At 44.1% G+C, this 14407-nt stretch overlaps 1 protein-coding gene across 1 annotated transcript in view; it reads right to left on the bottom strand.

Annotated features, from left to right (window-relative positions):
* PDSS2 (decaprenyl diphosphate synthase subunit 2) overlaps window positions 1-14407 on the bottom strand; it is a 799955-nt gene that overhangs the window by 46140 nt on the left and 739408 nt on the right. The window contains exon 6 of the mRNA XM_078648421.1: window positions 11775-11906. Within this exon, the coding sequence (XP_078504547.1) occupies window positions 11775-11906 (132 nt within the window). The remainder of the gene's footprint in view (window positions 1-11774; window positions 11907-14407) is intronic.

Below are 14407 nucleotides of genomic sequence, written 5' to 3'. Positions count from 1 at the left end.
TCAGAGTGTCGTTGCTCATAGTGGTTTTGGGAGACAAAATAGTGACAATGGGTGTGGAGGGGTAATTTCCATGTAGAGCAAGAGGGAAGCGAGTGGACTCACTAGAAGTTGATTCAAGGGCTGGGAAAGTAAAACAAATTAGGGGTATGTATGTTGGAGTAAGCAAGCAACACACTCCACATATGTAATTAGGTTTGTGGGTGGTGGCTAGACTGTGTCTTCAGTATGACTGCAAATTCATGTATATGTAATGTGTTTCTGAACTTGGGGCTAACTTGGAAGCCACAGATGTTTGAGTCAGTACATGCACAGGGAGGAAGAGCATTTGGTCTGTGTGGCAGAGAGGTGGTGGGCCAACATGTGGTGGCAGCGTGCTGTTGAACCTGAACACTATATGTCCAAGCTGTGCCTGTAAATCAGTAGTCAGTGAACAGATTAGTGGGAGATCGGGTAGCAATGGAGGAAACCTTGCACACTGCAACGATTGCCGAGAAATCTGCCAGCAATGTAAGTTGTGTGTTGCTGGAATTAATGTGCAGGATGTAGTATAATGCAAGGTGCTGGGCAGTAAGATTTAACTGCAGCAAACTTTCTGTTCAAAGAGGCAGGAATTATCTGGGGCGGCTAGTGGGCTTGAGGTGCTTAGTATGAGTCACTATGCTTGGACAATTCCTGTCTGTAGGAGCTTTGGGACGAGTTGGTCAACCTCATGCTTGTACGATTGCATGAGTATGCCAATGCAAGCGGATAAGTAGGCTTGCTGCCTGTGGGTGTGACACTCATGTGTGGATGGAACGAAATGAGTTGCAATCTTTATGATGCTATTTCGAGGTCTTGTGCTCCATGTAGAACAATCTAACCAGGTGCCATCTTGAAAAGGTAGCCATTAGACAAAAGGAATAATAACAATAATGCAGTTGGTAGTCAATGCTGTAGCTATGTCTTTTATCCTAAGTTTAATATGCTTCCGTATTTTCTAAATCCCATAGCTTTCCAGTTAATAACTCTACTTCATGCTTCAATGAGAAATTCTATGTGGTAATAAATGAACCAATTCTTTCTGATAGTTAAAAAAATTACCTTATTTTTTCGCTTCAATATTAAAATCAGTTTTTAACCTAATTTGTACAATTTGAACTGTATGCAAACTTTGTTTCTAATACTTAATGAACTTGATTAACTACTAACAGTAAGATGGATTTATCTGCAAAATGGCAAGGGGTCCTATAATTACCAACATACCATGGGTGAAGTGATTGAACCTTCTCTGCTTCCTCGATGCATTTCTCATGGATAACAAGAACTCCGAGACGTATGTCTAGGCTCGTGGGGTGTTAACAAATTGGCCCTCAGCACTCACGTGACCACTTGACAATAAGAACCCCTAGGATCTGCCCTGACATTGGGAGTGAAAGACGATCTGACCCGGAAGTTCATGTTTTTGTGGCTGTCGCACAAGGCATATGAAAAGGATTGGTCGACGTCACTGTGATTCCCAGTCGAGGCTTCCGAAGATATACGAGCAGTAATGATTCTCAATTGTGTAGAAACCATCAGGGTCAAAAGGGGGTGTTTTGATAAGTGTGCGCAGTCAGAGGGGAAGCGAGTGTATCAGAAGTTTTTGAAGAGGTAAAGGAAACGTTCCCAGTGAGGAGAATTGACTGACACGATGTAAGTTCAAAATAAGAAAATAAGCAATCTCTCTGACAGTGGCTGAGACAAGTGGCACATAAAGAATTGACAAGTGCGGGCCCCCACGGCACTTTTCATTTCCTTTCGTCTCTGTGCATGAAAGCTGTAAACGCAAACTATTGACTAATCTCACATTTACTGACAGCTCACGAGATGGCAGAGAGAGCATGCATTTCTTACGTCCATCGGAAGCGGTGTTTTGTTCAAACACAAATATGCACGCTATGCTTCGACTACTATAATAGAAGCAGGGGCGGCCTTAGGCATGTGCAAGCTGTGCACCTGCACAGGGCCACCAAACCTCAGGGGCCGCCACGCCAATATATATCCTTAATATAAGAATCCTCTGAAGATGGATACATATCTGCATGGCGGCCCCTGGCAGGGATTTGGTGGCCTTGGTTCCACTTCCAAACACTCTGACCCCCCCCCCTCTACACTGGCCTCCGCGCATGCGTTCCTCCGGGGGCCCCCTACCTGTTCCTCCAGGGCCCCCTACCTACGCTCCCTGCCCAGGGCCGCCATGAGCCTAGAGCCGCCCCTGATAGAAGTCCTACAAAACTCAGATTTCGCTATGCATGAACATTGTTGCTGTATTCAATCTGCTTTGTAAATAAGATACAGACAAGACAACCTATGATCCCAGAAGTTAAGCCAAGAATGTCAATAGTTTAGGAGGTTGAATCACCTACATTCATAGATATCAACAGGGATCAACATACACATCAATCCTTTCTTTCTCGACCTGTCGAGAACTATTTCATCACTCTAATGTCTAGGTAGATCTATGTGTGATTGATCAAGGTTACATCTATATTCTTATCCAAAGTTTTTTTTTAATAAAAATTTTGGAATACATATACAAAACATTCGTTTTTGTAGGTTTTCAATAACCCAACTAACTCTAAATCTGCCTCAAAGACTTTTGAATCTTTCGCATGTAGTAAAATGGCAACCGTCACGTACACGCCTCGGGAGCAGAATTCTCAGTTTGGGAATGATACGGACCCATGATCTGGGTAGTTTTGAAAAGAAAAGACTGCACTGTATTAGTGCATAAACAGACTAGGGCAATATTGTAGTTTGGGAAATCCTATCTGCAGAACTGCCATTATCTGCGGTCTGCATGTATATTACGCCCTAATGAAGTCGTGATTATGACAAAATACGTGTTGGCTAACGCAAAGTGGGAAAAAAAACACTTGTAAAGAGAAAGAATGAACGCATCGACTGAAGATTGAATTATTGCATATTGTGTGTGCCTTAAGGCTGTATATATACCCTTTCCATAATATATCATAAATAAGTGTATTTGACATAATAGATCTTCAATGATGATAATATGTTGAGCGCTGGCGGCCGCCAAGTACAACACAGAGGGGGGCGGGGTAGGCCCACACATATGCACACTCACTAACACCCATGCATTCATGTACAGACACGCGTGCACACACGCATTCACACAACTCACTCACAAATGCACAACACTTACCTGTGGCATCTCTTGGGAACGGAAGCCTCGGAGCTACCAGGAGGGTGGAAAGTGCTGCCTCCTCTCATTGGCTGATCCTAGATCAGCCATGACGGAAGGCAGTAATCCCTACCTCGTCACAGAGTAGGATGAGGTCAGAGAGACTGTTGACCCCACCAACTCTGTGATTAGGGCCGAGTGATAGACACTCAGCCCAGGGCACTTTAGGGCTTAGAAATGAAGTGGCAAGGTGTGAGGCTTTCAATGACGCTACCCCTTGTCACGAGAGGGAGGACCTTGAGGATCTTTGATGAGCTGAGGAGGTCACACCCACCAAAGCTGTGACATTCTCAGCCCAGCAAAGTTCTGCTCAGGAAGCCAGGAGCCTGCACATTTAGCGCATGTCTAACTCCTGGCTGCCTGACCTGAAAATATGGACAATCTGCCAGGCTGACCTTTGCTCAGTCTGACAGACACTCTTTATGTACAAAAGGTGTGGGTCATGGTCCCACTGCACTTAAGGACAGGCCACTGCTGATGTTTGATGTTGAGTTTGAAATATAAAGGATATCAGCATTGCCCATCTTCTTAAAGCATACTTCTAATTCCTTTGTGTTTACTGCATGTCAGGCATTATTGAATGATTATAGATTAATGCACTATTCTTTAAATGCATACTTAGTATTGCCTCAAACAGTTACCGCTTTGTAAAGAAATGTTGATGAATATGAAAAACAAACATTGTAAATCATACATTTTCATGCTTATTTATTTGCATTCCCGTGTGTACTTAAGCTTTAGTTGCAAAGAAAGACCTTTCAATGCTGATGTGACATTATTGTCTATGTTAATTAGAGCACAATCTATTGTAGAACTCTGTGCACTTTACCCCTGCAATCTAGGGGTAAAGTGCATCTTCTCCGCCTATCAACATGATGAAACTGGCATGCTCCTTATTGGCATATTTAACTTACCTGTAAGTCCCTAGTATATGGTAATCAGGGCCTGTAAGTTGAATGTCAGCAGTGGACTGCCGCCCCCATTGTGTTAGCCACTACAGTGACTGTAGAAAACATGACTTCAGGCCTGCCAATGAGGCTTGACTTAAAGTACCTTTTGCACTGCAATTTGACCTCTCAAAAAAAACTTTTCTGACACACCTAAATCTTGTTTTTAAATAAAAAAAGAATACCTTATTCCTAAGTAGGCCTTACTGCCCACAAGGCAGGGTACATGGTATTCAAAAGTAGGATATGTAAAAAAACTTATGCTAAATTAGTCCATACAGTGAAAAAGCTTCAAAATCTATTTTCACTGTAGCAGAGCTGGATGTTAAATAGAAAAACACTGGGTTACATTATTACATTCGATAATGCTAACTCTATTAATGTAACAGCAAGAAATATGACTTTAAGACCCATTAAATAGTTATTCCAAATCCATCAAAACGGTGCCCTTGATGAGTACCAGAGCAGGATAAAGCTCTTGGGTGTGGGTAGGTGGTGTTGTTCCCTAGACAGGGTTGCCAGGTAGCTAAGCAGAGAAAATTAATCGTCTTCAAATAGCCTATTCTGTCACAGGCAAATGCTAGCTGACATCTGGGCAGGTCCTAATTTTGCTCCCCCAGTCAGGCAATCCCAGTGGGACAGGAGCTGCCCCCAGGACTCGTTTAGAGTGACCAAAGAGGAAGAGCTGCTCATTTCCATTGCCACGCCTATAGGGTGGGCACACAGGCTCTGTACAAAAGGTAGAAGGGTTCCACCATCTTGGATTTAGGCCAAGACAGGCACTGTGGAATTGTTTTCAGTAGGGCACACAGGAAATGCAGCAAATGTGGGTAGGGAAACCCCTGGCAACTTTCACTCCATTGGTTTGGAAGAAGCCAGGAGTCATTCCGACCCACAGACTGGTGCCCCTGACATCAGAACACTACAGGGCTTGTGGAAGACCAGAAGAAAACAAAATCTGCTTTCTGAGACCTGCGAAGAACCCTGTAAAATGTAACCTGTTCTCCCTCTTGTACCCAGGACAAAGAAGTGGACTCCAGGGGTCATAGACCTGACCTCCTGTTCTAGCTAGAGGGACACAACAAGCTACAAGAGGCCTTTCCTGCCACTGCCCAGTTGAGCAGTTGCAACTGGACCTGCCCTAGACATTCTGGTGGCTTTGTGACTCCCAAGGGCTCTCCCCAAGGTCCTGGGCCTTGTGTGGCATCAAAATGTACTAATCCTAACACCATGAGAACCTCGAGACTTAGAAACCTTTTGGTTCCAAAGACATCCAGAGGACCGGAAAAACCTGCCAAGCCGATCCAACAAAGGTGCATTGCTGATTGGCAGAAGATTTAGGTTTTTTACTGTAACAAATCCACTTTGGCAGGACCTCATCAAGAAAGTATCCAGCTTCATAGAGACCTCGTTGGCTGTTGCCTGCTGCCATGCCAACTGAAGAAATATGAACTCTAAAAAAGCAACTTAGTCCGAATGCAGAAATCTTCACTGGGGAAGGCGCCAAAATTATCCAGCTGCCGAGGGGCATTCCTTGGGTGCAAAATCTAAACTTCTCCACTCAATGGCTTTACCAGGAATTCGTCTGAAAGTTATCCAGCCTCATGGATCCTTTCTCAGCCACAGCTCGCTACCGTGCCCCACTGAAGATCATGGACTTCCAATTCAGAGACTAAGTCCGAAGGAAAAACTTCCAACTGGTTTGTTCCGGGTTTCTATAGCCAGCAGCGAGCCAGCCCGTGTGCCATCACAGTTGGCCTCAAATCGTGCCTAGGTCCCAGACTACTGTCATCTGTTGACCACAGTTGACACCTAAGGCTTTTTGGTGCTATTTTTATTGAAAATAATAAATAAAAAAACTATCTCTGGTTCCCCTTATTGGATTTTTGTCATTTTGGAGTCATTTTATTTACTAAAATATACTATTTTTTTTTTAAGTTTTTGGGAATTTTTAGTACGTTTTGATTGGAATTTATTATTGTTTTGGTACTGTACAAGTCATTTACACATTGCCTCTAAGTTAAGTCTGTTAGCTCTGTGCCATAACTACAAGGAGGTGAGCTCACGTTACTTTTGAAACACTCTAACAAGGACTGTGATGATTAGCTGAGGTAGGTAAATACACCCCCCTCAAATATTACCCCAATTTCTTAAAGGTCCCCATAATTCAAAATTACTATTGGCCCATACAGAAGGTATCAACGTGATATATATAACTTAAAACCCACGTGAATTAAATATTTAAGACGTGTAGCTATCGGTAAAGTCAGAATGGGTTGCAGGAAGTTAATCAGGATCCTTTTAAAGACTTTGTGTCATTTCATGTCAAAATAACTTTTTCAAATCAAAAGTCTCAAGTGTGTTTAATATTGCTTCAAGCAGTGATTTCCTCATGCAGCCCTAACATGCTCACCAATTCAGCATTCTGCAGTCCCTTATCCCCAGAGAACAGATAAATACTGAATGAGGTGAATAAAAGAATATTTTATTTATATCACCAATTTAGCGTGTGAACATGAAGCTTCGGGTGCTTTTAGATACCGCAGTTCAGAACCAACAAACATTTACAGCACTACAGCACGAGACCAGAAATGTAAGGAAGCATCAACACAAAACATGAGAGGAAAAAAAGGTATAGTTATAAATCTGTTAAAGATTTTCAGGAATAAAGCACCCTAAAAGGTAAGCACGGTAGCAGGCATAATAAGCTGAATTATCAGAAGTCTCACTATGACAATTTAAGATCGCTTCATGAAGTTAGCTTATAAAAGCAAGTAAATGTAATCGTGTTATGTCCTGTCTTTTTCTGTCATTGTCAGTGTGCTAATGCTATGATGTCATTAACATGTAAAACAATGATATGTCCTATCTTTTTATGTCATTGTCAGTGTGCTAATGCTATGATGTCATTAACATGTTAAAAAAGTATACATTAGACTATTGTGCTTAAAGTGCAGGGAAAGTGACAGTAAGACGCCACCATATGCAATATTGTAACACCTAAATAAGAAGCAAAAAAGTATATTGCCCACAAACACAGCAAATGCGAGTGGGGATAAATAACAATGAATATCTGTATAAAAAAAGAAATCAAGCAAGACACCAAGTAATGACTAACAACTAGAGCACAATCAAAGGAGACTACCAAAAGTGTGTCTCAATAAAGATGAAGTAGCCCCTTGGAAGCACCCAGCCACATCACAGTGATGCTGACAGTCTGCCTCAAGATGGGGGCACCAGGTGTAGAAAGCAGGAGACGCTGTGGATAAGATGTGGCACATGTGCATATTTGAGATGTGACTGGGCTGAGAAATGAGGTCAATTACCTACTGACCCGCCTCCTCATTGGCATTCCCAGGAGACACCAACTCGAGAGCTTTTGTTCCTGGTCTCTGGGAACCTCTATGCGATATGGCTTAAATTAAATAGCTTCACAACTTGGATACCATAATTTGACAGAGGCTTTTCCAAATGTGAAAGTGAAGCTTGAATGAATGAATACAGGAATTTAAAAAACACTTTAACAAATGGTGGAGAGGTCTAAGCGCGGGTTTGCCAAAGGGGCTGCCTGAAGGAAGAAAAGCAATTCGAAAAGGATAGCTTCTGTCTTGGAGATTAAATGGATAATCCTCTTCAGGCACGCTGGGAGAACCATCATTTTCTTGACAACGGTGGTGTCAAGAACAACCAGTTACTGAGTCATCCAGGAAGAATACAAGATTTTAGGGAGTTAAGCATGTGTTGATATGTCGGTGTCACCTCCACGCCAAAGGTCGATAAAATAAGAACCACCAAGATGTAAATCAGTAACACCAGTTGTTGCTATTTAGAAATGGGCACAATGCACATGAAACCATGACTCACTGAGGATGCACAGATTCTGTGAGAAGTTGGCCTGGCATATGATGTCAACTATTCTAGTGGGCACCTGGCACCAGTCCAAACGACCCTTATTGATGATATGTTTAAGACAACCTTTATAGAAAGCGATCCTAGTGGTAGCTGTGGAGAGCAGCCTTCAGGCTAAGTCTTGAAGGAATGTAAAGCAGCTTGTTTTACCAGTCTATAATCCTTTGAATAATCAAATGAAAGGAGAACCACACCAGGTATATATCAAATATATATGTATTTATTCTAAACACAACTTCTCTAGTCTCTTTATGAGGCTAGAGGCAAAAGTACAATACAAGAACTTAAATAGCACCCAGTAAATAGCACAGTATATGTTTTGCCCTAGAGGCCTCACAAACCATATACTAAGAAAGTGGTATAAGTACCGCTGTAAAGATAGAGACAAGGCCTAGGCCCTGTAGAACCGCTGGGGCAACCAGGAACCACCCAAGGTAGGGACGCAGGAGAACCACGGAGGACGCGTGCAGTGTCCAAACACAGCTGCGAATCACCATTGATGTCTATGGAAAAAGTTTAAGTTACAAAGTTAAAGATTAAGGACACTTAGGAGTGGGCTACGGTGGAACCCCTTCAGTACTGGACACTTCGAGAGTCGAGACCCACGGGAGCACTGAAGTACTCGTGTTACCTCACCCAGGGAAGCCGGGTGCATAGGTGTCTTTTCGTGTCGGGTTTCGTCATCATTTCCTTTGGAGAGCTGCAAAGAAGTACTGCAGGCGACCAGGAGAAAAGTGTCCGGATGGATCGGAGATCTGAAGAACCTGAAAGCAGAGGGGACAGAGTCTGGGTCACTAGCCAGTGACCAGGAAGGCGACAAGAAGATGCCAGCCGATGTCGGGTGCTTTCAAGTGATGCAGGTGAAGCTTGACTCTTCAGCCATGAGGACCAAGAGGCGACGACGATGACCAGGAGCTGGATTTGAGCTGTCCCACGAAGGATGCCGAGTGCTGCAGCATCGGAATCCGGATTGGACCCAACAAGCCTTGGCAACAGCAACCCATGCAAGATGACAAGATTGGCTTCGGAGCAGACCAGTAAGGTCTGAGGGACTCACCCATTGGAGGGGAGTCTGGGCACATCTGGAGCAACCAGGGAAGCCCAAGAAACAAAGTAGATTCTTTCGTAGGGACCCACTAGCCAACAGACTAGGGATCGCGAAGGCGCCTCGAGTGGAAATGCTGAAAGCAGGCCCACGGAATACTCGTGGAGTATAGGCCCACAATCTTCGATGCAAAAGGTGCTCAGGCCTTGGACTACAAGTAGCCCAATGCACAACTTCGGGAAAGCTCAGGAAGTCAATGCACTAGCAAATGTGCAGGATGTCCAAGAGTTCCGGTCCCACATCTCTCGTGATAGCTACAGGTCTCAGCTTCGAAGGGGACTCGTGTCAGCCTCTGAGAAGTCTGGAAGTCCGTGTCCTGTGTCGGAGATACTTCGGGTTCCACGGGAGCCTCGAAAATGCAGACCGCCAAGATGCTTCTTTGGTGCCTGTTTGAACAGGGGAGTCACTCCTTGACCCCAAGGGAGATTTCTTCCGTCTTCCAGTTGATATGGAATGTCGAAGGTACAAGATTTCTGTATCAGAGTTTCGTCCAGGGTAAAATCTAAAGTCATTGGGACTGGGTTCCTATACTTATACCAAGTTTAGGGGTTGGACTAACTCTAGGATCCCACCTATGTGAGGACCTGGGGAGGGGGTGGTTACACCCCTTCCCCTCTATCCAGTTTCGTGCCAGTGCTGGGGCTGAGTGCCCCAGCAACCATTTTGACTGGGAAATGCACGGGGACACCTTGTGTGCCCCAGGCACTGTCTGAAAAGCATTCACTGAATGCAACCAACCCTGCCCAATACACTAACGCCTGTCTGGGGAGGTGCTGGCACCTCATTGGACAGGAAACCTGTTGTCCAAGCCTCCCCTGCCGGAGTTTCGTCCAGCAGCAGGAGGTCAGACTGTTCTCTGTGGCAGCAGCATCCATTTTGTGATGCTGGGGCTCTTTTAAACTATTACCGGGAAAGTAAGTGTGTACATGTCTTCTCCCTCTAGAAGGGTGGAATGCTACCCCCACCGCCAGAACTGGCGGGGGGTAGTATTCCAAAGTGTTTGACACCAAACACGAAATGTTTTGATAAAGCCAAACCAAAGTTAGCATTAACGGCAAGGATTATAATGCACTTACGAGTATATGGTATGGCTATATCACAGAACAGCTATAAGGAAGGGATTCCGAAAGCTACAGAGGGGCTCAGCTCATGCTAGGGTGCCCTAACACACAAAACCAAGCACTCTGCCTTCAGGATTAACAAGGCCTGCCATAGGAGTGACTTATAGGTTAATATGTGTCTGTTTTAAAAGGTAGATATAAGTATACTATATCTAAGTAAGGGGTGCTTACACCACCTTACCCAGGCTGCAGATGCAGACCTGTGGTGCCATTTTGGAAGGCTTCCCAGGGGTGGCATAATACATGCTTCACCCCCTGGTAGGCCTCTAGGGTACATATGCCCTTGGTCCCTAAGGTACCATTTACTAGGGACTCACAAGGGTAACCCAGTAACCAATCTGGTGTGTACCTAATATACAGTTAATCAATTTAGAGAGAGAACAGCTAGGCTGTGGTCCTGATTAGCAGGGCCACAGCCAGACTAAAGTCGATAAACCAGTGAAACACAGCAAAAAGTGGGGGTAACCATAGTAAGCAGATCCTACTCTCCTACAGATTCAATGCAGAAAGCTACAATAAAGTAGCAGGTAAAATGACTCGGAAACCTGGCGATCTGTGGTTAGGTAACCTAACAAGTTAGGTGCCTACACCAGCAACAAGAAGCCTCTAGGTGACAGTGCATTCCTGTGAATGTAATGATCAATAAATATGGCAGCCGGAAGAATCAAGCTCAAGCGAAACTGGTATTTATGGCTACTCCTTCTCACCAAAGTAAATTAGCCAGATCCTGATCTCTCAAGACAGCAGACCCTAATGCCTGGTAAACTGCGACCATCAAGAGGAATTCAGGAAATGGAGCCAAAGGAAACCAGCTCAAGGAAGCAGATGCGGACTATGTCAAATAGTGCAATTCTCTTCCTCAACACAAAGTTGCCAGAGAAAATTCTAGCGTAGAAAAGTGTTTGTTGCCAACGAATTAGAGGTTCAAAACTGAAACATTAATGCCTGGCAAAATATTGTGAAATGGCATAGCTTGGCTAAGTGTACAAAGTGCTTGTTGCTGACAGCCGGTGAGGTCACAGGCGTGGATCCCAGGTAGGGCCAAATCTAATTTCTTCATTTTGAGGGTGAGATAGGAGTACGATAACATGGTTGAACTGCACTATGAAAAACTAAGAAAAACCTGCAGCATTATGATGTACCAAAAACTCTTGCTGTTATTATACTCTTCCCCATTTGGGGCACTTATGTACACAATGGACTGTTCCATCACACAGTGGAGAGGAGTTAAACCAAAAATGGGGTCTGACAATAACAGAAGAATCCGGCATGGCTCAGTCTTACAGAAAGCCCCCACAGTGACGGTTCTTTCATGAAAATGTCCAGGCAGAAGAGCTAACGAACACATCCAAAAGCGGTACACTACTGGGACACTAGCGAATAACGTATGAAAGAGCAACAAATTCACTTCTCCATGTTCAGACCAGTAGCAGCACTAAGTAACAAATAATTTTAAGAGACTGTTGTACCTGCTCAACCTGATGGATCCACGCCTCTCGACCAACAAACTCTTGATGCAGTACCACCGGTGCTGAATTGAAACTGAAGGCGGTGGGGCCACCTGACCTTTCCTTTACAAAGGGCTGGAGGTCCGAGTTTAGCTGTAAGGAGAAAATAACAATAGTACATGATGGCATCCAGGCTTTATGAGTGAGTCTAAGTTATTGAGCAAAAGCTATCTAAAAACATCTATAGAGATGCAGGAAATTCGGTGATGAGGCAATAGTCAAGGACATCTTCCCAGGCTTCCTGGGCATTACCTTAAAGCATGGCATATAGTAACCTAGGTTATATTAGGTGTTTCTTATGTAGCACAGTTGAGACACTTTACAAACCCCCTGAGTACAGTTGGTTTGACTCGGATTAGCAGAGTGAGGGATGCTGTGGGTTTACTTTCAGGGGGGCGATTGAGACTTTTAAGCACCTCCATCCTTTAAGTACAGTCATTGGGGTATATGTTTAAAAACATGGTTTTCATAGCAAACTACCCTTTGGTCTTTCTGGGACTCTTTTGGCATTCTTGATTATCAGTGCCACGCCTGGTGGTTGTGAGCCTCTTTCCACAAATCATCAACAAAGCTTTATTTCGATATAAAATATCTTAAAAAGCACATCACGTTTAAAAAATACATGTCCTTCAAACAGTATAAGAGTTTAAAACTAACAATCAATTATGCAATACAATGGTTAAAAGGGATATTAAACCATGAGTCAGCTTTGGATGGTGTTTCTGTGCAACAAACATCATTAAAATACAATGGCTAATAAATGTAAAAAAAAGTCTAAAACAACTGACAGCTTTACCGAGGAATAACGATACAGAATCATCGTAAGGCTTTTAATCTTATCAGCCAGGCCCATCTTAAATATTTGGCCACCCCACAGGCTAACGTAGTGTTTGCCTCCGCTTGAAGGATTCTAAGGGCAGTTGAGTGGTTCCTTGTATCTAGCAATCGACAAACAGGTCTTAACCATTTTCCCCTCGGTTTGGAATAAGCTTTACATACAAAGAACAAGTGTGGAATGGTTTTAACTATCCCAGTACAAAATGGGCAATCGGCAGGGGTTTGATTAGGAGTTTTCCACTTGTGGGTACGCTCGTGGACTGGAAGAGTTCCCATTCTAAACTGAATGAAGAGGGCCCTATCCCTGGGTTTCTGGATAAAATCCAGGTAAGGCTCAAAACGAGGCACTGTCTTATGCTGACGAAACTCATCAGTCAGCCTGCCCTGATTGGGATCCCTATGAGCTTGATTTTCAACCCATGCCCAATATAGTCTCTTAATTGTCAATTTGGACACCGGGGCCCCTAGCTCCCATGCAGGAGCAAGGCCGATGGCCAAAAGAAGTCTTTTGATGTTAACTAGCCAGGCGATCTTGTGAGATCCCTGGAGATTCATTACTTCCTTTAGGCCAGCGGCGTAACTGGCTAACTCTGGGGTACGCCAGAGGCGACCCCAGTATAAAAGGGGGCGTAGGCCGATCAAGTCCTTAATTGAGCGTCGGCCCAAATCACTCAAGAGAGGTTTACTAGGTGATCCCCTAGGAAGTGAAACAAGCTCTCTGAAAAACTTGTTTTCTGCTGTCACGAGGGCATCTACATTATTGAAGCCCCAGAGCTCGGCTCCATATAATGCACTGCCTATTGCCTTTGCAGCATAGATCTCCAGGGCAGGAGCAATGGGTCTAGAGGTTGAAGCTCGGTGTTCTCTCCCAATGACACCCGTAACCCGCTTATGGTTTAGGGCCATTTTTTCAATGTGCGGCTGCCATTTAAGATTATCCGCGATTCTGATCCCCAAATAATCAAAAACTTTTACACGTTCCAGGGGCTCACCGTCGAGCGTAAGGGTGGATTTGGCAGCCCTGCTTGGATTAAAGTAGAGGAGCTTCATTTTGGTGGTATCCACAAATGTAATACAGCACACATAACTAATGTTTTACTTGGTAAGTCCCAACCACAGGAACAAGGGGAATCTTGGCATGTGAGCTCTTGGCTGAGAAGAGTTCAAAAATGTCCCTAACGGCTATGGCTAAGGGCTACTGAGTGCTCAGCAAGACATTATTTCCATTTCTCTTTAATAATACATCACAGGTTTATAGATGCTATTCCTTCCATTAGCAGGAGGACTTATGAATCATCACAACTTCACCGAGTTAAGGAGTGTGGGCACAGGCATGCCCCTCTTCGCTTCTGTGAAGGGAGGAAGTCATATTATAGGTTAGACCAATTTCTTTGATTGGGGCACATCGGCGTATTTCAATCATTTCATTTCTAAAGATGACCATTCAAAGGTGTAGGATATCCCTCCAACGTTTGAGAGGCATGTATTATTGGCCTATTTGTGCTGTTTACAGATTGTGGGTGCCTACTGGTCAAAATGTTACTGAAAGTTGAATACAAAGATGTAGGGTACAATGGGCTCTATTGTGAGCAAGGAAAACGGGCCTACCAACGCCTCAGTTGGGTAGTAAAATCTTGCAATAATTGGGGGACCCTAATACCCTTAGACTTAGTGCAACTGCACGCGCAGCACCACTGGCAGCTTCATTCATGAGCTGGAAAGTGGGCCCATTCCTGGGACTATGTGTTTGTGGACAC

Source organism: Lissotriton helveticus, chromosome 6 (assembly GCF_964261635.1).
Source record: "Lissotriton helveticus chromosome 6, aLisHel1.1, whole genome shotgun sequence".
Classification (NCBI taxonomy): Eukaryota; Metazoa; Chordata; class Amphibia; order Caudata; family Salamandridae; genus Lissotriton; species Lissotriton helveticus.
Note: the sequence above shows the minus strand (reverse complement) of the source record. Positions and strands in the feature narration are given on the sequence as shown.